Source organism: Dysidea avara, chromosome 11, assembly GCF_963678975.1.
Source record: "Dysidea avara chromosome 11, odDysAvar1.4, whole genome shotgun sequence".
Taxonomy (NCBI): Eukaryota; Metazoa; Porifera; class Demospongiae; order Dictyoceratida; family Dysideidae; genus Dysidea; species Dysidea avara.
In genome coordinates, this window is record NC_089282.1 from 4,398,809 (window position 1) to 4,425,199 (window position 26,391).

A 26,391-nucleotide genomic window follows, 5' to 3' on the forward strand; every position below is an offset into this window, starting at 1 on the left:
CTAATATTTTCATGCTGTTCGTTGGGAGAAAGTTAAAGTGATGGGATGATTTGTGAAGTGACACTGCAAACATCCATGTACTATATATCATGACAAGTGAGAACAAATTAATATGACTTATCTGCATATGGTAGGTATACATTTGTCTGCTTGGTTTATTATAATAGTTCCCATCACATGCTGACATGTTGTTTAATGATGAAGCAGGTCACTAGTTGACACCCTCCATCCTGCTCTGCAGTGAAACTTATTTTGTGTGGTAGCCCTAAGTGTGCGTCATGTTTGAACAGCAAACTATATAGCTATACTGTTAACATTTAGCTGTTTTGCCGTTTTTGTGTCTTGGAAAGCATCCTAGCTTGTAGCTACGGGCTCTGCCTATTGGTGCCACCCTGTCTTGACAAATCAGATAAATAATAATAATAAACTTGGCTATGGCCTTAGGCCACTCCAAATCAATTTTCTGTTTCCCATTCACCATCTGCATCTGCTTGCTGTCAGCTCTAAAATCAGTATCAGTTCTGTATTTCATTATTTTATGGTTGTCATATACTGTACAAGCTCAGTTAGAATTGTTAGGGTGTCGGCTCATATGTCAGTAAGTTATCAAGTCAGAAAAAATTCACACTTGTGTTATTCCTCCTACTTGAAATGAAGGTGACATGCAGTTAGTTACGGTTAGTAAAACTGCCAGTCTTATATTGGAAATGAACCACCCACCTGCCTGCATGCAAATATACCTGATTGGAAAATGGGAAACAGAATTTATTTGGGGTGGCCTTAGTGTATTGCCTATCTGTGAAATCGAAGTACTTTTTACTTATTCTCACCTAAAACGACTTATTCCTTAATATTTGTAATTTGCTTGTTGACATCTTTGCCATGCCAAGAATGGTGGAGCAGGCCAAATGGTGGGGGAGCAACTTTAGCATGAGGAGTTACATGGTCAAGTTTCATTGCAACAGATGTAATACTTGGTACAATACTTTTTCTCATTCTGTTTTGATCCCAGACACAAATCATTCAATGTGAGTTACAATTGGGACTAATCCATTAAATTTGTAGTGCCAATTTTCTAATACACCAGTGTGGTTTACAGCGGATCCTTGTTTATCTATCTGAGTGTGAAAATGGCTGTTCAGTTAGAGTGTGTTATCACCAACATGTGTTCTCACCAAGTGGTATATGTGCATTAGAATAGACTTTGCCCTTAAACTTATCTGAACAGATTCACTTGTCTGATCTCTTTTCTGAACAATATTGTTCAGAAGATCTAACCTGATAGCTACTACATCTCACCCAAAGTGAGTTTCTATTAAGTCAGTATACAATGAGGAGCTGATGTTCCACTGATCCTACTGGTTCCCAAGTGTTCCACACACAATTTGCTCTACTATAGTATCAGTATAGTGTACTGTCGTGTCTGTCTATATACAACTGATAATTTTGGCTGTGTGCATAGTGTATGAGTCAATAACTTGGTTGGTCAATGTCTTTGTATCAGAATGGTACTGTTTATCAGATCGGTCAGTGACCAGCAAAGGCTGCAGGATTAGGCTACATAAACTTATTATTATTAGTTCTCATCCCACTCATGTCACCGTTTTCCTTACTGCATCAATACTTTTTTGTACTATTGGTGGCTGATAATAAAGGTAGTAACTGACTAGAGCAGGCTAAGAGGTACATTCTGGGCCATGTGAGCTATGTAATTTATAATTAGCTACTTAGTATATAAAAATATAGTTTAAATCAACCCACACTGCCATTTTGTGTACTGGAGGATGATAAACTAATAATTACTTTAATGTGGCCTTATTGTCTAAATTGGTTGTAATGGACTATGACTATCAATTTATCAGCTGCAGTACTGCTGAAGGGGCTGGTGTCAAAGGATGTGGCATGTACTTAATTTTGTTGCAGAGATGTGTAAAGGAATTTTAAAAGGGGGTTCCACTATAGATAAGTGACTGTTTTATTAGAGTAGTTTATATTGCCTGACTGCTTTATTAATTAGAGTATCTCAATCTTTTCGCCAGCACTATTGGTCAGTAGGGATGAGTGGTATCTCGGTTATGTAGTAAAACCGTGAAATTCTGGTGTAACAATACCAGTATCATCAAAAATTCTTAGAAGCGATATTATCGCGATTATCGTGATTGCCGTGGTGTTCTCCAATAATATTCGTATTAGCTAACTACTGTAAACGTAGTGCTGTTTTACAAAGATTGAGATACTCTAATAGAGCAGTCAAGTAACCCTAATAGAGCATTTGCATGTAGCTATTAAAGGGATTTTATTATTTGGATTTTTATTGAGGAAAGAATATTTCTGCATTATCATACCGTACTGTTTAAGTACTACCATCATTTTCCACTATTCTAATAAATACTTACCGACACCCTGCTTGCCTCTTTGTTGATGGTGATGTTCTCTACTCTGAGGAAGGGACAACTCAAGGTGACCCACTTGCAATGCCATTTTATGCTCTGGCCACAGTACCTCTAATTCAGAAACTCACTGTACCTGTCACTCAGGTGTGGTATGCAGATGATGCTGCTGCCTGTGGTAAAATTTCTGCTCTTCGTATGTGGTGGGACCAAGTTTCCTCACTGCGCCCTAGCTTTGGTTACTTCCCTAATGCAAAGAAGACATGGCTTGTTACTAAGACTCAGTTTTGCTCTGTTGGTAAGGAATTGTTTCATGACACAGCTGTAAATGTTACATCTGATGGCAGGCCTCACCTTGGTGCCCCAGTTGGCACCTCTGAGTATGTGGAAAGATTTACTTTTGATAAGATTAGCCAGTGGGTTTCTGAAGTTAATACACTCTCCTCCATCGCTATCTCCCAACCTCATGCTGCTTATACATGTTTTACTCATGGACTATTTAGCCGTTGGCTGTATGTAACACGTACAGTCCCTGATACATCTTCTAGTTTCCAGTCACTCGAGAAAGCCTTATTGACAAAGTTTATTCCAGCCTTGACTGCCCTTGACCCTCCTGGTGCTCTTCAACATTCACTCTTTGCCCTTCCAACTAGATTTGGTGGTCTAGGCATTGTTGCACCTGATTCTTTATCATCTATTGAGTTTTCTGCTTCAATGTATGTCACAGCACCCTTACAATCACTCATTTTATCACAGAATTTTGGCTATACTGCCGATACTCGTTGTAGTCTGTACTCCCGTAAGCTTGAAATTAAACAATCCAAGACTATCAATTTGTCCACTCTTTCTAAGGAACTGTTCTCTAAGCTTACTCCCACTCTTCAGAGGGCTGTTACTTTAGCACAGAAAAAGGGTGCTTCTAGCTGGCTTACTGCCCTACCTGTGCAGGGAACATGGTTTCTCCCTACACAAGACTGCCTTTCAAGATGCCCTTGCTTTGAGGTATGGCTGGATGCCCTCTCGTACACCTTCCCACTGTGCGTGTGGTACCAACTTTTCTGTTGATCATGCCCTATCTTGTCCAAAGGGTGGATTCCCTTCAATACGCCACAATGAAGTGAGGGATATCACAGCTGAATTGTTATCTGAAGTGTGCCATGATGTGGAGGTTGAGCCTTATCTGCAGCCTCTAAGTGATGAAAGATTTCAACAGAAGACAGCCAACACTCAGGATGGCGCACGCTTGGACATTGCCATGAATGGATTTTGGGGTGGTCGTTATGAAAAATGTTATACGGACGTCAGAGTTTGTAACCCACTTGCACCATCCAACAGTGGAACCACCCTTCAGTCATGTTACAGGAAACACGAAATAACAAAGAAGAGAGCTTATGAGTTGCGAATCCGTGAAGTGGAACACAGTTCTTTTACCCCTCTAGTGTTCTCTGCTTCCGGGGGAATGGGCCATGAAGCCAGTGTTTTTTACAAGCGATTGGCGAGTTGATTGTCTGACAAATGGAATGACCCTTATGCCACAGTACTAGGATGGATTAGATGTAGATTGTCATTTTGTTTACTGCGTTCAGCAATCCAATGCATTAGAGGAGCACGATCTTCACAAGGTCGTTACATCAAAAGTGCTCCTGTGGCCTTGGTGCAATCAGAGACTCAGTTTTTGATTTAATTGTTTAACTGTTATTTGTATGTTCTAATCTTATTTTCTTTATATCTTCAAAAAAAAGGCCGAAAAAAAAGTAGGGATCTCCCCAAAATGACGTGCGCCGCCAAAATATCGCCTTTTAAAAACTAGCTTAGAAACTTCTTACGTGACGAAAATCACCTTTATGGAATAATATTAGTCCATCTAGCATCAAATGTAGCGTTAAAAACAACAAAACGCTTACTGGCGGCCGGATATAGAATTTTTTAAAAATTGTCAAAACTCGAAATTTCGTCTCACTGCCTCACTCACTCACTCACTGACCACAGTCGCAAGCCTAGAGTCCAAACAAAGCAGCACATGGTCACCATTTTACGCCACAGCAACTAGGCCTGCGCCTAATATGCCGGCATAATTTTGAGAATAATAGGTCACCAATTTCGTGAGAATAATTCCAGAATAATAGGATGGTTACAGGCATAATTTTAGAATTATCGGACGTCCACGGAAATAATCGTCGGAATTAAGGGGCGTGCCTCTTCTTGATTAGCTAGCTAGAAGAAGGAAGTAAGCTACTAAGAATGATAGCCGATAGCTGGCATTATTATACAAGTGCTGGCTGAAAGAGGTTGAAGAGCCTCTAAAAGATCGATATACTCTAATAAAACGCTCAAATACTCTAATAGAACAGTCAGATCGTTTCATGTTAACAATCTGCAGACAGCATCAAGGATTTAACTGCATGATTATCTGCAATTCTGAAACTTGTACATCTCATACCAGTGTATTTCTTTAAGTCTTTCTACAAACATATTGATATCATTATCTACTGAACTTAGCATATAGTTATAGCTATAGCTTTAATACACTGATAATTGAAAAAGTATTCCTGATAGCCATTTTAAGCCTGTTGTAATGGCTATAACAATTATGTGTAAGGTGGAATGCTTCAATTTTGGCTAGCTATTAATTAATTCTGACAAAACTACTTCTTATATCAGCATCTTGAGAACTAAGCGACTATAGCTAAAGAAACTAAATGAGCATTATTATGGAATAATAGGCTAGGTACAAGAATAAAAAAAAGAATAATAGGAGAAATTTTTGGGAAATTCTGGAAAGAATAATAGGTAAAATTTTGGGCACATTAGGCTCAGGCCTAACAGCAACAAACTCACCGGTGGGATATGCCTTTTGGGGTTCTGATGAGTGTACGCCCTGTGTGCCTTGTCTTTTCTTTTATCATCAGTCAGGCTGCTTGTCTTCTTCTTCATCCAACGAAACCATATCGAGACGTTAATTTTCCATATCAACACTTTCTTTAAGCAGTATAATAGACGCCACACTAAATTATTTTAGGCGCTTAGACTACACTACTGTACGGAGGTACCGGTACTCCACGATAGGTCACAACATCACGCCCATTCTTTATTCTACGTATTATCTATCTATCGGTCGAGACCACGATGACCACGCCCCTTTTACGCTAGCTGTATTTGTGACTACACACCTTAAAGTTGGTAGGCTGATTCAAGCTTGAATTCGAGATTCTCTTATCTAATACTATATGAATCGATCGAAACCACGATGACCACACCCCTTTTTGGGCAGGCTCACATCTTTGCAGGCTGACTCGAGATACTCTAATACAGCAGTCACCCTAATAGAACAGTCACATGTTTATAGCTACTATTAGCTAGCTGTATGTTTTATCAAAAAACTAAAACTAGTATATTAAAAATTATAAATTTAAAAATGAAGTAGGAATCCAAGCGATTAAAGTAGTGAAACAAGAGATGAACAATGATAGCTATTACAGTATAGCTCAGTGGGAAATCCTATACTTTGGCATTGAACACAAAAAAAATAATAGTAATTGTTATACCATGCCAAAGTAGGGATTTCCCACTGAGCTATACTGCAATAGCTATCATTGTTCATCTCTTGTTTCACCACTTTTTATCGCTTGGATTCCTACTTCATTTTTAAATTTATCATTTTTAATATAAAATGTGCATGGGTGATGCAAAACTCAGCATGAGCTTTTATTGCTATAGTTAGCAGTCTTTTAGTCATGTATGGGAATCTGTAGAACTCCTGAATTATGTCATGCACACTTGGGTGTATAAGACACATCCTTACCATGCTTAATTGTAGGTCTACCTAAAATCTAGCTATATCTCCATGTATAGTTCAACGAATGGTACATGCCTTGTACATGTAATTTTGCACATCCATTCATGTTGCTGTAGGTTATGTCACTTGTGTAGTTTCATAGTAGAGCATCTGTCAAAATATGAAAAAATATCGTGATAATTAGTAATATCACGATATATTTTTCCCATGATATATCGTGATAGTAAAATTTCAATACCACCCAGCCCTGTTGGTCAGAACAGTACTGTGTGTTGCTATCATGTGAGAAACTATTATTTAACTATGATAAATTCCAGATTCTGGAAACCTGAAGTTTCAATTTCTTGGCGTTTCAGTAGTGTGTAAACTCAAAAGAGGTTTCCTGAAAGTCCTGGAAGTTCCACTGGGTACGTCCCTGTGTTGATGGTTTGTGGTGATCACAGTATATCCTTACCCTAAACAAACAGTGATGGTTGGCAGCTTTGACTTGTGGTACGTGTGTATTATGCACAAGAGTAACTTGTAGAGCCTTACAATTTGGTATTGGTTAGCTATCAGCTAAACAGGATAACAAAATATCAGATAGCTATATTGGCTAAACCTTAAAAGTGAGAACTGGTACAACTGTAGTTTGAATAACAAGACGTGTTGGTTATCACCATTGTGTATTTAGTCTGTATTTCACTAAATAATATAATTATAATGCTTCTGTTTAAACCAGGTGTACTGGTAGTGTTGTGGGTGTGTGCAGTAGTCACATGAACTGTAAAGTTGTCAAGTAGTTCATCCAGTCAAGAGGAGATCATTGCATAATTATAGTGAGTGTATATATAGAGTGAGTACTTCAAGTGTGATAGTGTCCATCCATTACAGGAGAAGCACGGAGAATGGTGGATAACCTGCCACTGTAGCCACGTAAGGGGTGAAAGAGAGCTAGATCATTAAATGACCACAAAGGTACTCACTATATAAAATTTATAATACAATTATACCCTACATGTGTTTTGATACCCTACGCAGTCACTTTTTATACAATGACATCTATAATCGTAGAACATATTGTATAGTTTGTAATACCCATTGGTCCCCAATTTGTATATTTTAAATCAATAATATTATAGAAACATACAACAATTTAAACAGTTTATAGTCTTACTGGATACTACACCAAGTGTCTTCTGTAGGAATAGCAGCTGCTCTTTGTGTGAGGGTAACTATTCCCTTCTCCACTGTAGTGACAGAGGAAGCCCTGTTAGCTGCAGCACCTTGTCCACCCTTGGTCCCACCAAGCACAAAGATGGTATCAGAATCAATGGGAACTGCAGAGAGATATGCCCTGGGGTTGGATAGCGAAGCTATTCTTTTCCATTTATTCCTTGAATCATCCAACATGGCAACATCAGAGGTAGGAACATACTGGAGATCATGACCACCCATGATCACTGGTGGGTGAGAGTTTGGTATTGTTATAGTGTTATAGTGAGGGGCACTGGGTAACTTCATCCATTGAACTGGCTGACCACTGGTAGCTGGTGGTGTGGTGGATGATGTGATGATACCCACTGGTAGTTGGTATGAGCTAGAGAACGTGTTGGCTCCAGTGTATCCCACAATAACAATCATATTGTCACTGATGGTGGGGAAAATGTTCCACATTGGCTCTGGTAGGAGAATGCTAGTCATTATCCAGTGAGATGGTTGTGTAGTGTTCAGTATCTCAATATCATTATGGAAAGTGTTCTTGTCCTTTACTCCACCTGCTACAATGACATACTCTGAGTGACTCACTACTCCTGGTTTACACCTGGCTCTTGACAAGTTGGGATAGTGGTTAGTCCAACTATTGTTAATTAATGTTGAGACATTATTAGTAGCCATGTTAGTATTAATATTCCATCCTCCAATAACTGTTAGGTGACCATTGATTATTTGTAGTCTACCTTGAATGTATTTGTGGGGAGGTAACTGTTCCCACTGGTCAGTAGTGATATTGTAGCAGTAGACGTGATCATATGTATCATCATCTGGAACCTCACCAGCCATGATGTATACCTTCCTGTCATGTAGGACTGCTGATATGTCGTACATGGGAGAGGGCAGGTCAGCACACCTTTCCCATGTGAGCTCATAACAACCACTTTGCAGTGCTGAGATCAAAGGAGGCGACTCCTATAAGGAAAACATAAACACTGGATCACATGATCATGGTATACCCTCAGCAATAAGTTATCTCAACGATGGGATATATTGTATCCCATAATCAGTTGAATAACATGTAGTCCAGTAGTGTAATACATGGTGTACTGTACAAGTGATTTATTGGTGATGTGTGTTCTTTTGGTAGATTTCAGTGAAATCCACTACACTTAAAGTTTATTGCTTTACCACACAATGAAGAACCTGTGGTTAGGTCACCAAGATTGTAATTGCTAATTTAATCACTCATTTAATTGATTACCATTGCTTCACTATCACCAGATTGACTATTTGCTATTGTGATGAAACCTATTACACTGGTGATGTTTGGTAGGTAACATTAAGTTTTAGTTACCAATGGTATTTTAATTTTGCTGCTATGACAACTGCACATTGTCGTTGTCATAGTAACACTACAACAAATATTTATGGTTACATTACATGTATTTCTGCAGTAGTGATGTGTTTGAAACATGTGTTAACGGTCACTTTTGTAGAACACAATGTACCAAAACTTTCACATGTATGCATTGTGGTCTGCAAAAAGTGATCATTTATATAGTGGCCAGTCAAGAATTCACCTGTACAATGTGTATTCATTTTAGATCACAACTCACAAGTACAGTTGTTCCACTACTGTACATTATTACCAGCAGATTTAGGTGGACATGACAAAGATCTTGGTGAGGTTTGTATAGCAAATAACGTATTTGACCAGTTAATAGCTGCGGCTCATATAATAGCCACCCCCAGATAGTAGCTGCTCCACAGCCACACAACCCCATAGTAGCTGCCCTCAGATAGTAGTCGTATTTGAATAGTAGCCCCAGGATTTCCTTGCTGAAGGTTATAGTAGCCACGGCTATTAACTGGTCAAATATGGTATGTACATGTGTTAATTATTTATTAAAAGCAAAAAATGACTTAGCTACTCCTGAGGTGTAGACAAGGACATGTAGTGTTACATTGTTATAATGTGGTTGACTCACTTCAGGGCCGGCTCTGGCCAAATTGGGTTGGGTGGGCCATCCATGGTTGGCGGTAGATATAGCGTGTGAAGCACACTCAGCATGCATAGCATGCTCCTGCTAGAGAGGTCTGGGAGCATGCACCCCCAGGAAAATTTTTAAAATTATTTTAGCCTAATTTCAGTTGGGCATAGTTAATATTACAATCAATAACTACACTTCATTAACAGCTACATGTATAAGCATTTAATCAAAGCTTATTGGCCAGTTGCTAGATGAATAATGACCACAGTATTGTTACTGTAAATAGTGGTGTGTCCTAAATTGCACCACATAGGCAATAAGGTACCCACAAATATTTTGATGAATACTCCTGCCAAGACTTTTCCGTAATAGCTACTCCGTGTTTGAGAAACTGGTATAGACTTGTAGCACAGTTTCTAAGTCCTCTAGCCTATTTCATGCAGTATGGACTAGTGCTTAGTATAGTTTACAAGACGTTTTGGTAAGTTAAGCCTGTAAGTTTTACTTTTAAAAGCAGCAGACTTGCACATCTAATTATATGGCTTCTCGTGCTGTTAGTTTACAACATACTATAGTCAAGTTAACTTTCATTCAGTAGTAACTGCTCTAGTATGTAACTCAGTACTAGAATTCTGACAACGTACATGTTGTGTGACTGTTCTATTAGAGTAACTGTATTTTGACAAAATTGCAAAATGCTATTCCCAGCGTCCAAGTAATGAGCTATAAGCTAACAGTAGCTTATTATGCCTCAAAACAGACATGTGCAAAGTTGGCATACTAGGATTGCCATTTGATTTCTGTACAGTATATCTTGACTGTTCTATTAGAGTGTTTTGTGTACGTATATATAGGATAGTCCAGTGTGGCAAAGGAAATATTCTTTACATACACAAAACATGGCTTGTGCAGCCTCTTTTTAGGCTGTGTATCCCAAAAATTGTCATGGCTAAAAGAACATGAATGTGATGGTCATAGATCTAGATTGTTAACCACTCTGATAGTACAGCTAGTAATAACATACAGTTAGCTCTACGGAACAGTCAATAGTGGTAGAATAATTACAAACCCAACACAGCATTTGGAACTTTGTGGATGATTATATAAAGCCAATCCGTTTTTAGCTGTAATAGTACAGTGAGTTGCATGCAATATATTGGATTTGAAAATACTCTAATAGAACAGTCAAGTACTACTGCAGTGCTGCACAAGCCTTGGTTCATGCACAAATAAACATACCTACTTCAAATGTTTAGTGTTATGTGCAAGTGTACTTCATTTAGTATGTCTGTATGTGAATGTGTCTTGCGTGTCAGCATCAACAGGTTGTCTTGTAAGTTCTTGATAAATCGGCATTGTTTATAAAGTACAAAAAACACACTGTCATTGTTAATAATGTGAGGCTACATGATCATGGCTTCTAAACTAGAAGTATGTCAAGGTTGGTAACTTCACCAAGAAGCCAAAAAACTGCCTAGTTATCAATTGCCGGGACAGTTGGACTAAGAATTAGTAATCATTGAACAACATTCACTCACTTATGACATGCTGAAGATCAACGTTTGGTTTCTCTAATCTTGTTAACACATGGCACAACAGCTATTTTTAATTAAAATCTGACTCACATGAGTTCTACATGTTATGATTCTCCAATGAACGGTAAAGCTGTTAGAATTTATGTCAGTTTGATGGAGTTAATGGTTAGACAGTGATAGTGATGCCAGGCATATGCATTTTCAGTTCATTGTGTTACTAAAAATCATTTGTGGGTTTAAGAATTAAACTTGTGGGTTTAAGAGTTAAACTGCTGGTCAATAGTAGTACACTCTAACAGAACACTCAGCTACAACTAACACCGTGTGCATGAATACAGTTAGAATATATCCAACCATTCTACAATGATTATAAACTAGTAGCTAGCATTAAGAAATCAGTGTGCAATTACGCAAAACTGTTTTAACTATATCCATCCCTTATAGAATATCAAAATACTCTAATAGAACAGTCAGGTAATTGTATTTCCCATATAAATTGAGTAGGTGTCTTAGTATGAAAGTGCAAGGCCAGCTCTGGAGGGGGGGGCTAAGTAGGCTGTGGCCCACCCAACATATGTCATTTGTCCTTGCATCAGGTACTAGAGTTGGTGCAGGCTTATCCACCAGAAGTAGAGCAATCAACCCACATGAGGACTGTATAGTACATTAAGGAAGGGTACTTCACTGGGTGACAATAGCAGTATTTTACTGAAGCTTTGCATTTGTGTGTGCGTGTATGTCTATGTGTCTGGTTGTTGTTGTGTGTGTGTGTGTGTGTGTGTTTATGCTGTGAAATTGGTACATAGTGTTAATTGTGTGTTCTGTGTTAATTACTAGTGTAGCATCCTGTGTCGTGCTGTATCTTAGTCATGTCATGTGTTTAAATGAAACATGGAAATTAATGTGATGTCAAACGGATACTCTCTATTATGTACAATGTTTTACCGTCCCTAACTATGCTGGCATAATTTGCGCACAACTATGTGTGTGTGTGGTGTGTGTGTGTGTGTGTGTGTGTGTGTGCGTGTGTGTGTGTGTATGTCCATATGAAGTGTGTTTCAACAGTGGGTTCTTGCTTCCTCTGCTGTGGTGGAGGACCATGTGACCTGATCTTGAATAGGCAGTGTCAAGACTAGACAAAACATATGCTATGTATATGCGTGTATACACATCATGCACAAAGACTCGTCTCTTTCCGAGTCTTTCCTTCTCTTCTTTACTGCCCGATATGTATATAGGTCCTGTAACCTTCAATCTCAGGGACAGACCATGCCACATACTTGGTTACTGGCAATAATCATAGTGTAGCTACACAGAACTCCATCATACTAGACCACCCATTGGAACCTCTATGCCACTAGCATTGTGTTACCTAAGCAGAGTGACTACATTGGTGTATGCAAATGGTCCAAGTGATACCATCAGTATGGACTGTAACAATATAATAGCCATTACTGGAAGCAGATGCTGGCTAACATGTTATTAAATACCTAACACACACAAAGTAAAAGCAAAGCCTATGGTAGCCATGCAAAACAGCTATTGCCATCCAGTGCACCAGCTGGAATGTCTGTCTACCACTCAAGCACTTGAGCCTTAATTGTGCAGGCAAATCCTCCTACTAGTAACCCGCAGAAGAAATTTCCAGGTCTTATGAAGTGAGGTCACAGAGCTCTAAGTTCCACATGTAGAATTGTTGTGTGGATGTAACAGTATATTAGTTTGCATCTTTGGAGCTAAATAGCAGCTCAACAATACAGACTAGAGACTTTAAAGTTTAAGAGCTTTTTTTCTCTGGCTGAAGAACTATTAAATCATGTATGTGGCATCTGTATTTCAAGCACACACATGAAGGATTTATGGACCTACACTTTTGTGCATAACTCACGAAAAACCTTGACAAACAAAAATCATGTCAGTGAAAAGAAATAACATAATACCTCTACTAGTATTACACTACTATACAGTAGCATCCTTGTGTGCCTCTCAGCAAACACTCTATCCTTCACAATTCGACAACACCGTTTAGCTGTGAGCATTTCACCAAAAGTATAACTTGAGAAACCACCAAACCCAACATACCATATAGCAGAGAATTTTCATAAGGTTAAATTTTTGAAAAATTCGAGAGAGAAAAATTCGTTTTCGAATGTAATTTATCAGAAATAGCTAGCTAGCTACAAAGGTCCATATATTACATCTTAAAAGTGATAATTGATAATCAAGGAATATATAAACAAAGTTTGGGTGTTTGCTTTCTACTAGCTATATCAGCTGTAGACCACGGCACTGTCATGGCAGTGCATGGAAAACACAATGCAACTTAACCAGTGACTCCAGCTTAAGAGAATATTGTTATCCTAGTCTGAGTGAAAACAATTGGATGGGCTTAAAAAGCCATGGCTCAATCTGCAGGCCATCTGGATTAACAATGTGCCTTGCGCACTTGTGAACTGTTAAGACCAAACAGCACAGTGACAAGACATAATTCTACCAAAACCAGATGGGTATTTTTCAATATGTAAGCTTAACCGAACAATCAAAGCAGCATATTCTACTTGTGTGATCGACACAACCATTGTTAGTTTCCACCAACTAGTCCATGGAGTTTGTGAATCCCTTCTAGTCAATTAACAAAGGTGCTGTGCAGATAAGAGAATCCGTTTCGAAAATATTTTTTCAAACTTACAATCAAGTACTACTCTTTTTCGAAAATTTAATCTTTTGAAATTTTCTCACTATACGGTAAGATACTCTCCCATGTGGGAATATCTACTACTTTGCCACTCATTTACCAGTGTAAACAAGCAAGTTGTGTGGCTTCAAAACCAGTCTTACAGGTAACCAAAGCAGCCCCAGAGGTTTTAAGCCAGACACACAGTGATCGCACAATTAATAGTCTCACAACAGATTCGTTGCCTGGCTGTCAGTCTGCATGTGAATGGAGAAGATGCTATTCATATGAATCCATAGTTTAGGTGGTCATCTGCTGTGATTATGATTATTGGTGCATTATTGCTCACATCATGTGCAAGTGTGTCACTACATTAAATCTGTACCACTCATATATAGTTATATTGCACATGATGATACATTTATAAGCTAACAACACATGGTACATACACAAACACATACCTTCAGTGGCTCCAACATCTTGAACACTGCTGCTATTACTGGGCGTTTTGATGGGTCATTGTGTAAACAAGCCTTCACCAGTGGCTTCAGCACTTCAGCCCCACTTGTCATCTTATCAATGTGTTTTTGTCGACGTTGGACTTCATTAAACCCAGTGACTCGTCCTGTCCTGGCATTGTACTCTGTTGCTTTTGTTGGTGTGGGCCACTCCTGGTTAACCACATGGAGAACTATGCCACCATAAGAGAATATATCCAAACTGGTCCCATATACAGGATTGTCTTCAAGTGCTTCTGGTGGCATAAAGTCCACCGTACCTGGAGCCTTGGTGAGCATAGTTTGTGTAGCCTTGCTGTCAGCTCTAACCACTTTAGCTACACCCAGATCACTTATTTTCGCGACCAAGTCACGTGACATCAAAATATTATTGGGAGATATATCACGGTGTATAATGGGAGGATCGCAACCGTGAAGGTAGCTGAGACCGAAGGATACGTCGTATAGAATGGAAGACTTCCTCTTCATACCAATGTTCGGCTTCTTCACGTAGTTGGTAAGGCTATCATCCATCAATTCCATCAACATCGCGGGAAGGAGCGAATCTCTTTCAGGATAATAAACTCCTATGAAGCGGACGATGTTGGGATGACGGAGAGAACTGCAGTGATAACACTCGCGAAGGAAACTATCCTTTATCTTTCGCTTCTCCTCCGGGTTTGCTGCCTCTACAAGTAGCGAGTGGATCTCTTTAGCGGCGCAAATCATACTGCAATAGTTGACCTTGAACACCTTCCCATAAGCGCCTCGCCCCAGTTCTTCATTAAGTGGGATGACTCCGGTAAGAGTGAGGTCTTGTAGCGCTCTAGTGATATTATCCATCTGTGCTGCCATTGTAACGCAATGATGGGTGTGGCTGTATACGTAACCATGTTATGTAAGAAATGTCATGTGACCATATAGTAACAAAAGATGGAGTCCTACATTAAAATAACATTCAACACATTTACAATTTGAAAATACACAGACTAGGAGTATCTCCAACTAGGTACAAATTCAGGAGCATTAATATTCAGTTGCATGTGAGAGTGTGATGATGATGAAGGATAATATGTCGGTATGTAGTAGTAGCTGAGTGGAGCACCTGGAATGGTATTACTCTGGAACAAGGATGGGTCCCATAAAACTGTAAGATAGATGAGTAATACATAAACAACCAGCTCTTAGAATCAGCATTGTAAGTGGGTCGGATTATTTGGGTTACATTTTGTCCAGGTCAATTATGTGTCATCCACTTTAATGAATATCTAGGTGGATGAGATCACATGTGATCATAAATTAATGCCATGTGTACCATTTAGGGGACCTGGTTTATTAACAAAGCCATTCGTTAAAAGTCCACAAGTCTGAAGTTACACTAGTTAGCCCTGCATTTATTGCACAGATAATACAGGTTAATACTATAGGAAGGATTGTTGGTTGAATTGAGTACCCACCAAAAGGTACACATTATTAACAATCAATAAGTAGGTGTTGGTCTGTGTAAGACTACAAACAGCTACACAACCCACAACTCCCTTAAGGGGTGGATTTGCTCCATACCAAACTAGCAACCGACGAGCAGCACCACTCAATGCTGACAAGTAAGCATGATGCCATGCATGTCCACAGAGTAGCACACAATCCCAATATGTGAGCATGGCTCCACACACAGCAAAACATGATGTTTGGGTCAGCGGGTCAGCAGTATTGGCCCATTTACAATCCAAGGTGTAAAAGACAAGTTTCTCTATTCTAAAATGAATATCTCCCATGTAGTCTATTCTATACAACAGCTATGTGGCTACACTGCATATTAGGAACACACCATCATCATTTTCATCAAGGAACTGATCTGTTTGCTCCTCATCAACGTCACAGAGTATGTCATCATCACAAGGGGAATCCCCTTCTCCTTCCTGTTCAGTTGTTACCATGGTAACAGCTTGAAGTAATGCCTGTAGTTTATCACGGTACAGTTCTCTCTTCTCTGACACCAACTGTACCATCTTCTTATAGTATTGCTGTAGGAAGTGAATAAGAGTATGATAAGGACTGTACATGTCTACTCATAGTGAGACCACATGACTGACCTCTGCTCCATCATAGCTGAAGATACCCACAATACTGACTGGTACCTTCTTCCTCAATATTCCACCCATCTTCTTCCTGTTCAGAGCATACACCATGGTGATGTTGTAGTCAGTACACAACTTGATGATCTGCATCAACATCTCATCTATCCCTCCTGAACAATGAATGAGTGATATGCGACACATAAACAAGATTTCAGGGCAAACCCCATAACCTGTAAAGTCTGAGCCTACACTCTTTTGGATGCATGAATAGGGGCATAGAGTTGCAGAATACAAATTTACTTGTCACAAAAATTGTTAGTTGCAAAGTTTCCTTCTGTAGAAAGCTACCTAGTAATATTTCATACCGTTTACCCCTGGAGGACCACTTGCATAATACAAAACTCCCACCAACAGTTGTAACTAATCAACTGACCGGTTGACTGAATTCGCTCCATGTTAGGGGAAGCAATGACACATTTGACCTTCTTCAGTCGAAGATGTTTAGTGACCTCACGTAGTCCCAACACATAACGACGCTTTGCCCGTGCCTGCAGGCAACACAGGAGAGTAATTCACATTCAAAAGTTGTTTAACATGTCATAACCTTTATAGGATCCTTGAGGTATGCACGAGTCTGGAAGCGATGGAGGTCAGACAAGAGGTCAGTGACACAATTGTCAATTTCAGGTGATAACATGTGATCACAATATCTGTACAGGAACATGTAGTATAGTACATGACACACAGAGATACAGATTCTACACACACACACACACACATCACAACAAGCACACACACACACACATCACAACAAGCACACACACACACACACACATCACAACAAGCACACACACACACACACACACACATCACAACAAGCACACACACACACACACACACATCACAACAAGCACACACACACACACATCACAACAAGCACACACACACACACACACATCACAACAAGCACACACACACACACACACACATCACAACAAGCACACACACACACACACACACACACACATCACAACAAGCACACACACACACACACACACACACACATCACAACAAGCACACACACACACACACACACATCACAACAAGCACACACACACACACACACACACATCACAACAAGCACACACACACACACACACACACACACACACATCACAACAAGCACACATCACAACAAGCACACACACACACACACACACACACATCACAACAAGCACACACACACACACACACACATCACAACAAGCACACACACACACACACACACATCACAACAAGCACACACACACACACATCACATCACAACAAGCACACACACACACACACACATCACAACAAGCACACACACACACACACATCACAACAAGCACACACACACACACACACACACATCACAACAAGCACACACACACACACACACACATCACAACAAGCACACACACACACACACATCACAACAAGCACACACACACACACACATCACAACAAGCACACACACACACACACACACACATCACAACAAGCACACACACACACACACACACATCACAACAAGCACACACACACACACACATCACAACAAGCACACACACACACACACACACACACACATCACAACAAGCACACACACACACACACACACACACACACACACACATCACAACAAGCACACACACACACACACACACATCACAACAAGCACACACACACACACACACATCACAACAAGCACACACACACACACACACACACATCACAACAAGCACACACACACACACACATCACAACAAGCACACACACACACACACACACACATCACAACAAGCACACACACACACACATCACAACAAGCACACACACACACACATCACAACAAGCACACACACACACACACACACACACACACACACACACACACACACACACACACACACACACACACACACAAACACAAACATACACACACACATATATACATGCAACACACAAAAGCAAAGCCTTTGGCTTGTTTTCACATTTACTTACTCCCTGAATTTCCTACTGTGTAATTGTTTTGGTTTCTGTGATGGTAGGATGTTGTGTACACTGAACTGCAGATCAGCCACACACTCTTCTGGTGGCTGCTCTTGAGAATGTGAGTCATGTGATCCAGGTGTTACTTGTGTGGCTTCTTCATCATGTGCACCATGAGCCACTGACAACATGTTCAACTGAACTGTCACACTGTAAGAAGAAATATTACACCATGAGTTTGTAATATCATAAGGGTTACAAATTATGGGCTGTTAAAGAGTCAAAACCAGCTACAATGAGGGGAATGTGCAGTACAGATCTTTATCCAACTCATGGAATTGTACAGCTAAATCCAACTGGTTAAAGCTACATTGGTTGAGGATAGCAATATGTAACACCTGACGAATATTAATTACTGGTTAATATCACTCAAGGCAACAGGTGAAAGAAAATTTAACAAAAATTAACTTACTGATAAATTTAAGCACCTTTTGCTTTACTCCATGCCCTCACCCATCACCCCTTGTATAATACATTTAAACTCACAAGAAAAACTTGGCTGATAGCTACTTACACTGTATATGGTGTAGAATTGGTAAAATCTATCCTCAACCATAGGCACTTTAACATTCTGTACACTTAACTGACATTCTCAATACATCGAAATAATTACACATATAGGTGACAATAAGACCAGTTTTCCGAGACACACTTTAAGGTATGCAGATTGTTGGGGACAAAATGTTCTTTCTCAATTTCAACAGTAAGATGATTTGCTTATTAACAAATACACTTACTCATCAGCATTAGAATCTTCTAAGTCACGTAGTCTCTTTTTCTCTTCTCGTTCTTTCAGAATGACCTTCTTCAAAGCAGAAGGTCTCTTCTTAGCTGGAGTCTCTCGTTCCTTACCACGTTTCACCAGTGGTGCCGTGGAGTCCAACATGTTATGTGGAGCATGAGAGGAAATCTCCTGATAAAAAGTTTTAAAACCTGAAATCCCCCCTAGAAAAAAATAGACTTACTTTTCCTCTGTTTACTGGCTTGTTAGTTGATAATGAAGGTATTATAGGTGTTGTTGTTGTCAATAGCAACTTCTTAGGAGCACTAGTGGTATTGTCTGTGTTGGTAGTGAACGTGTCCATTTTGTTAGAATTAATTACTGATGGCTGAATGTCAAGGAATGATCCAAAATCAATTGTGACTGGTTTATCAGTTCTCCTCTCTTCCTATAGTGAATAACACTGATGAATTACATGTCATGCATGTCTGTAAAAGTTTCTTCCATAACTTATAACCCCCCATCATCCCACCTAACATGTCATGAACTCTGTGTAAGCGGGTGTGTGTATACGTACGTGTGTTTATGCGTACATGTGTGTTTGTGTGTGTGTGCGTGCGTGCGTGTAAAATGTGTGTGTGTGTGTGTGTGTGTGTGTGTAAGTACGTAGTGCGAGTGTATGTGCGTGTGCGTGATATATGTGTATACGTACTGTGAACCTGCTTACAGAAGTATTCATAATAATTGTACATGTTGCACAATGTGTGAGTCCATGTACTGTTTGTAAACATTTGTCTCTCTGTCTAAATAATAAACATTGGCAAGACTGCCACAACACACTGCTAATGTTAGGAATGCTTTCATCTCAAATGAAAGTAACTTATATAAGTGACTAACTTCTGAAGCTTTCTTTTTCTTCTTTTTTTTCTTCTTTTTCTTCTGTACTTCAGATGTTGCCTGGTCTTCTTCTGTTGATCCACTATTACTGTCACCCTGGTAACAATAGTGGTGGAAAACTATGATAGGTACAAAACTTTAAAATTTTAAACGTCACACCGCTAACCTAGAGATATGCTATTTCAGAAACAGCAAGGCCACACACCCCTTCAAGTAAACACGGGGGAAAAAAATGGTATACTATAAAAAATAGTACAGCATATCACAGGTGTTTCAATAGTCTGCTGTTGACTGGAGTTGGCAACTTGAAATTTTTTACTAGTGTGGGTGTGGACAAATGCAAACACACATGATTTATACAATTTCCAAAAACCAGGCACACGGCCTTACTGTGAGGCCAGCTGGTTAAAAATTAACTCTACAATTATCGCTTTAATCATAACCTACAGACAGACAGACACGCACGCACGCACACACAGACACATACACTGTAGTACATACCTTCCTATCCTCTATTCGAGTAGTCATGGCTGGAGGTGGAGCAGTCCTCACAATGGAGCTGTATGACTTGACCTTTGAATGTGTCAATTCATTATTGTCATCTTTATTAGCATCAATACTCGGCCACATCTCATTGGTTGTGTTAAACTCTCTCCACCTGTCACCACTACTAGCTACACCAGCTAACATGTTCATGTCAGGAATTCTTAGGATTCCTCCAGTTTTGTGCCGCTCTGTATAGTTCCCATTTCTGTTGTCTCCTTCTTTGGATGAGATTTCCTTAGTACCACCATCAGTACTGTTATTTCTCCTCAGTATTTTAACATGTGAAGGACCACTGGAATGATGTTTAGATGTGATACCACCCTGGTACTTGTGTTGTGTCTTGTTCCCAGACTGATTCTGGCCCAGTAGTCTCCTCTCATTTATTGCATCATCTAAGCAGGAAATGGCGAACTCAAGGTTACAATACTTACTAATGGAGTCATTGAATACTTTAATTTCTATACCTGTCGCGTTAACTGGACGGCCTCGAAGATTTTTCCGCGACACTGTTGTCCATTCCTCAACCTCTCCCTTAGCTAGCGAGGGGTTCGCCCCTTCTTTATCCGCTTTTAATGCTAAGTCTGTCATGGTGTGGTTCGATATAAATTCACACCAAAAGTTGATCTAAGAATAACTCCGAGAAAAATTCGACGAACAGCACATTGTTTACTTGCGAGTTGAATACCACAATCGAAAGAGTTTGCTGTAAATTCTCGTGAGACAACATGTCACTGATTCTTTCAACAGTGCGAGGTGTCTTCATCGCTACAGTTGGAGGGGGGACGGTGTATGGGAGTGTTAAGGCAGGCGTGTGGTCGACAGATGGGAGCAAATCTGCTGAAACACTACAAGAAATCCGTCAAGAAATAAAAAGTGCTAGTGGTGCCGCATTCCTTCATCATGATAAACCAGTTAGTTTATTTTTTGTTGTTATTTAAGGCGAATGTTGAGGTTTCAAATCTTATCATGGGCAGCCATGGTAACTGGAGCAGTAATGCACCTATCAGTGTATTGCCCCACTACCTCCCGCGGGAATATATGGGGATTGGACACAGCCGAATGTCAAATGCCCCATAGTACTAGTAGGGCAAACCTATCATGTCAAATCCTCACTGTTGGCCCCAGTTGCAACACGGGGATTTGACGCTAGCGTTGAAAGTCACAACAAAAATACTTGGGCACTTGATGAGCGATTGTCGGGGCAGCATTTTTGTGTCAATTCCCCTTGTAAAGCCGCACTTATGTCTGGGGGGGGGGCAATACATTGATACATGTAGGTGCATACCAAAAATATAAGCATGAAGGCATTATCCCATATAGCACATTTGAATATATTTGGTGAACGGGAATACGAGGCTTATAATCGTTGCTTTGTTATGTACAAAATATGCAGGGTAAGGTGGCAGCTACTCCAGCTATTACAGATGATAAAAACACCAAGTCCAGGCGTTACTATTCAGTGGACTGGACTACTGGACTGACATATTTTTAGTTTTTGCACATTCTATGGTTAGATTTACGGGGTCTTGCTATGGTAAACATCCTTGGGACATCTGTAGTGCACTTCTAAACACTGAAGACTGATAGTGGAATATGCGAAAACTGTCTCTTAATAATTTCGCTATTGTTCATTATGCCACTATACAGTACTTATTTCTTACCCTGGTGTGTAGCAATGCTGCAGGCCGTGCAGGGAATGTGACAGCAATAATTAACCAGCGATCAACTTGCCAGTAGTCAAGATATCCTTAGAGCAAGCTTAATCAGTATTAAATGATACCGTATCTTGTATTAATGCAAGATTAGAGTCCTTGTGATAAAAACTGCTACATGGTTGTGGGTATACTAACAACAAATGCTAAAGTTCAATTCAACATTAAGTTTGTTACTTGCAATAATAAATGTACCATATTGCCTCAAACTATGGCCGGTCCCATATCAATGCATGGTCCTGTTTAGTCACCAGGGGTATGGAGTATTATAACAGAAATAAATTCTAGGTTTGGCCGGATCTCAAATGAATGCCTAGTGTGGTCATCATAATTTCTACAATTCTGTGCAGTGTTATTAACAATGAGAAGTGAAACATTTTTATCAAGTTCTTAGTAAGTTTGAATCTGTGAAGTATGCCGAGGAAAACATCATGGAGAATAAGGTATAAGTTGATTCATGAATGATGCATGGTTACATATGTAAACACTGGGGCAGAGGAGGTTGCAATTGGACGCGTTCACGTCAGCTGTACATTTTCATTGGAAATTCTTCATTTCAGGACAATTTAATAAAAACTATAGTGCATTTGAAAGCCTAAATCTAACAGCGTGATAAACCCCACTGATTAGGCTGGTAAAAAAGCCAGAGTTTAAAGCGCCAATAAATAAATCATGCAAAATCTGTTATATTGGGGAGGGTAATACAGCGATCTCAGTGAAGGGTCGTTGTTTCATTATAGAAAACGTACATGACAAGTCTGGTGAAGTTGTATGCATCAAATTGCAATTCATTAATTTCATCCCAAATCTAGCGTGCTTTTAGAAAACAAAGTACATTGCCTTGAAGCTTACGTGAAGGATGATCTGAATATCTATCGAACCCCAGTGAACCCCATCATTTTTTAGTTTAGTATTGCAACTATTGAGGGTCACGTGAAATACCAAACAAAAGAATGCAATTAAGAGTAATATATTTAAGTAGCACTTAAAGCACATCCAACCTCCTCTGACGCCAGGGTAACAAGTTGCTTGAAAGAAATAAGTGCCCAGGTCATATACAGTGTACCATCCATTTTAACACCCACTGCCTGTGGCCTCAGAATCTACGTCATACCCAATGATATAATATACGGTACACATGTATGAGGTGCCATACACCCAAATTGTGGTATGATACACATTCTGCTGTTTGAAAATTTTGTGGGTTAATGGTGTGTGCTTAGCCAGTTTTTCTAGAAATCAAAACTGCACATAACGTACAGCATGTTTGCATCTCTGTTCAAATCGCATGGTGTAGGGCGTGAAAGTGTAGCATCATGCATAGTGGTTAGCATGATGCACTCAGCCTCTTGTGGTTATGATTAAAACTTACACTCATGCCCCACACAGGCATTACCCAATTCGATCACTGCTACAAACGTCAGTATACCATACATACCACAAGATTATGGTAAATATATTTTGTTTGTTTTTGTTTTATTGGTTGTCACAGTATCCATGTTTCACATTTCTAGCAAACACAGCAGAAAGCACTCCAGCCCAGTGTCAGCTGGTCATTTAGTGTGTTAGAGTCAGCTAAAACAAGATGGAACAGCATGGTGTCTTCTGTGACCTCTGCCCTCATCAATGAACAGAACCAGTGGAACAAGTTGACCTCAATGACAACAGGTCAAATAAAGAGAATAAGAGAATTCGTTGAATCATCTCCCAAAGAGAAACCATCTTCTAAAGAGTAACGTACGTAGCATAACACATACACTTTCATGTATTCATTTAAAACTTCACTATAAATAAATAAATTTATATGCATATATTAAATTTGAAGAAAATATATGGTGTCATTGTAGAGATATTTGAACATCTTTCTTAGCACAAATTCTTTTCATTAGTTCATAACTTGATACTAAGATAACACTGGTCGGACTTGAGTACATTAGACGAGCAGAGAGACCCTTCACAAGAGATCGCATTCCTTCCTCTTGCCATATCTTGCTTACTGTCCCCTTAAATGTTGACGGTACTTCAAGCTGTAGAAACAAGTACAATGTGGAGTATGTAATGGGGATAAGAGTGTCTAGCTTGTACATACATTGTGATGCATTATAGTAACAAAACAAGTACAAACTGCAAGAGCACACAATATGAATTACAAGCAATAACTAGGAATTATGGCTGCTACTTATCCACTCTGGCTTGAGAACACTTTCGAATTTCCATTATCAAAGTGTACAAATTTTCCAGGTTATTAATGGACTACTTTAGTGTCTGAGCTATATGAGGTCATATTATGCACCACTTTTAGTACAATGACAGTATACACATGCTGCGAACATTGTTTGTACACATGCACGCCATGTGAGACCAACAAAATTTCATTATAATTATTAGGAAGTTAGTAAAGATACACAATGTTATCAAGAATGGTGATGTTAATATGTAGCTAATACTCGGGTAGGGGGGGTAGGACATGATGTCATAACATGTATGATTTTTGTGTAATGTAATTGAATTCCAATGATAATTAAATGATGAAAAACTAACGTACTAGCTACTCACATCATTGTAGATGTTGAAATCGATTGCATTTACTACTAGTGACTAAGAATATAGCAAACAATAACACAGGTACCTGAAAATATGATCAGAATTTATTTTAAAATTCATTGTAAAATTGCTGGAGCTCAATGAAGCTCAACACATGAAATGGTTTCTACACTAGTGAATTACCATTTCTGACAATAAATCCAGCGATAAACTTCATAGTTTACTAGAACTATACCCTATGTTCAAAATGTACAGTACGCACATGTAACGCAATTATTGTGACACCATGTCCTACCTCCTCTGACTAATACTTATCAACTTTTACATCAATGCACTGACTGCTATATTAAAATTCAGGGATCTAATGAATTTTTGTTAGCATCGTAGTACATGCTTTGTGTATACTGCATTTCTTTTGAAGCAACACCAAGCCAGGGGGTTCCAGCACCTGGTTATTTTCTGAATAATACAACTATCACAGAACTGTTTACCAATCAAAACACAATGCAATACGTTCTGTATGCAAGCCTACTGTTACAGTGATCGTGTTACAGTGTTTGTGTTCCACCACAATTCAAAGTCGATCCAAAAATAAGTCCTACTTGGGTCAAAAATGCTGGAAAGGAAATAAAAGACCAGGCTTTTATTTTTACACACAGGGATACAGTACTTGTCTATAACCAAGCATTTTGGTTTTTTGCATGGAAGATAGTCAATTCCACTAATTATTTTTAAGAAGCCATTATAACTGACATCATACACAATTTGTTCCACTCTTGAAGTAAATCAATACATCATATACCACAACAAAGGAACATACCACAAGCCATTCTCACTCACTTGGTATCTAGTCCTCAACACGTCCAGAGGATTTGTGAGAACAGCAGAGGACACTCCAGCACTTATTCCAGAAAAGGCATATATTAATGGCAAGGGTAGACTGTTTTGTAACTTATAGTCAACTGCGAGGTTAAAGAATGCACTGTAGAAACCCCACCACAAAGCACTGTTGGGTGCGTAAGTCACCAGTGATATCCAATAACCTCTGTAAAATCCTAATAGTCCCTCTTTTAGGTATATTTCCTTAGTGATAGCAACTGTTCCTTTTAGCTTGATGTGTTTAGCAGTTGCTGCTGTGTTATGTAACACAGTACTTCTTCCAACTTGTCCCTGCATCATCAGTCTCTGTGCTATCACGTCTGATGGGACAGTAGCAGTCTGGCCTATCACTGAAGCACAAAACCCACCAACAAAACCCTTCACTTCAGATCGGTATCCCTCCATCCATGCACGCACTAGTTGGTACGAAGTGATGTACAACTGACCCGACAAAATAGAGAAACTGCTAGCTACAAATCCCTTGTATAGACCTGACACTCCTTCGTGTTTTAACACCTGGTGAAACGCGTCCAATGTGCCCGTGTACATTGACTTCCGCGACTGCATAAAAAGTCTCGTCTTTATCAAGTTGAACGGGTAAACCAGGAACCTCACTCCTATGAACAGTGATGGTGCTATCGTAAAGAACTTCAGTTTGTCTAAGTCTTTCCATTCTATCTCTCGAGCAGAATTGTCCGCGACAACAGTAACCATTTTATCCAAATAATGCCCAATATTTTACACGCCTGCGCTTACACTTTAAATACAATGATCTGTGGAAAAATGCAAAAAATGTACAATAAATTTCGGATATACATGGTCTAGCAATGCGCTGTAGCC

General features: G+C 39.4%; 3 protein-coding genes and 3 long non-coding RNA genes across 7 annotated transcripts in view; 3 read left to right on the forward strand and 3 right to left on the reverse strand.

Annotated features, from left to right (window-relative positions):
• Nucleotides 1–11,937, forward strand: part of LOC136238154 (uncharacterized) — a 29,009-nt gene extending 17,072 nt beyond the window's left edge. The window contains exon 4 of the long non-coding RNA XR_010692794.1: nt 11,506–11,937. This is a non-coding gene — a long non-coding RNA (uncharacterized lncRNA). The remainder of the gene's footprint in view (nt 1–11,505) is intronic.
• On the forward strand, nt 5–7,143 carry LOC136238155 (uncharacterized). Its single transcript, XR_010692795.1, has 3 exons — nt 5–96; nt 6,908–7,004; nt 7,060–7,143. It is a non-coding gene; the product is annotated as an uncharacterized lncRNA (long non-coding RNA).
• On the reverse strand, nt 7,269–14,936 carry LOC136238142 (uncharacterized). The gene is made up of 2 exons (XM_066028492.1): nt 14,045–14,936; nt 7,269–8,355 (listed from the first exon to the last, which is right to left on the reverse strand). Exons 1-2 carry the CDS (start codon nt 14,933–14,935, stop codon nt 7,339–7,341), a joined length of 1,908 nt encoding a protein of 635 aa, XP_065884564.1. The 5' UTR covers nt 14,936; the 3' UTR covers nt 7,269–7,338.
• Nucleotides 14,937–14,954: 18 nt separating this feature from the next.
• On the reverse strand, nt 14,955–21,109 carry LOC136238139 (selenocysteine insertion sequence-binding protein 2-like). The gene is made up of 11 exons (XM_066028488.1): nt 20,881–21,109; nt 20,372–20,808; nt 19,871–19,966; nt 19,218–19,421; nt 18,990–19,165; nt 18,205–18,402; nt 16,763–16,868; nt 16,592–16,706; nt 16,174–16,328; nt 15,909–16,104; nt 14,955–15,227 (listed from the first exon to the last, which is right to left on the reverse strand). Exons 1-11 carry the CDS (start codon nt 21,002–21,004, stop codon nt 15,070–15,072), a joined length of 1,965 nt encoding a protein of 654 aa, XP_065884560.1. The 5' UTR covers nt 21,005–21,109; the 3' UTR covers nt 14,955–15,069.
• On the forward strand, nt 20,949–23,976 carry LOC136238152 (uncharacterized). The gene is made up of 2 exons (XR_010692790.1): nt 20,949–21,327; nt 23,643–23,976. It is a non-coding gene; the product is annotated as an uncharacterized lncRNA (long non-coding RNA).
• Nucleotides 23,862–26,355, reverse strand: LOC136238147 (solute carrier family 25 member 44-like). 2 transcript variants are annotated; one of them, XM_066028500.1, is made up of 2 exons: nt 25,513–26,308; nt 23,862–24,155 (listed from the first exon to the last, which is right to left on the reverse strand). In XM_066028500.1, the coding sequence occupies exons 1-2, from the start codon at nt 26,263–26,265 to the stop codon at nt 23,967–23,969; spliced, it is 942 nt and encodes a 313-aa protein (XP_065884572.1). In that variant the 5' UTR covers nt 26,266–26,308; the 3' UTR covers nt 23,862–23,966. The 2 variants fall into 2 exon arrangements, with proteins under 2 accessions (XP_065884572.1, XP_065884573.1); XM_066028501.1 differs by having other exon boundaries at nt 23,974–24,155; nt 25,493–26,355.
• Between the last annotated feature and the right edge of the window lie 36 nt (nt 26,356–26,391).

What these genes read in the sequence shown, in the direction of transcription:
- LOC136238142 (XM_066028492.1), bottom strand. Translation starts at nt 14,935, where the DNA reads ATGGCAGCACAGATGGATAATATCACTAGAGCGCTACAAGACCTCACT. An exon ending in AGATGTTGGAGCCACTGAAG is followed by an intron (nt 8,356 to 14,044) that starts GTATGTGTTTGT and finishes TTTTCCTTATAG; the next exon opens with GAGTCGCCTCCTTTGATCTC.
- LOC136238139 (XM_066028488.1), bottom strand. Translation starts at nt 21,004, where the DNA reads ATGACAGACTTAGCATTAAAAGCGGATAAAGAAGGGGCGAACCCCTCG. An exon ending in ACCTCAAGGATCCTATAAAG is followed by an intron (nt 16,707 to 16,762) that starts GTTATGACATGT and finishes TGTTGCCTGCAG; the next exon opens with GCACGGGCAAAGCGTCGTTA. An exon ending in CCTTGATGAAAATGATGATG is followed by an intron (nt 15,228 to 15,908) that starts GTGTGTTCCTAA and finishes TCTATCTTACAG; the next exon opens with TTTTATGGGACCCATCCTTG.
- LOC136238147 (XM_066028500.1), bottom strand. Translation starts at nt 26,265, where the DNA reads ATGGTTACTGTTGTCGCGGACAATTCTGCTCGAGAGATAGAATGGAAA. An exon ending in TGTTGAGGACTAGATACCAA is followed by an intron (nt 24,156 to 25,512) that starts GTGAGTGAGAAT and finishes TTGTTTCTACAG; the next exon opens with CTTGAAGTACCGTCAACATT.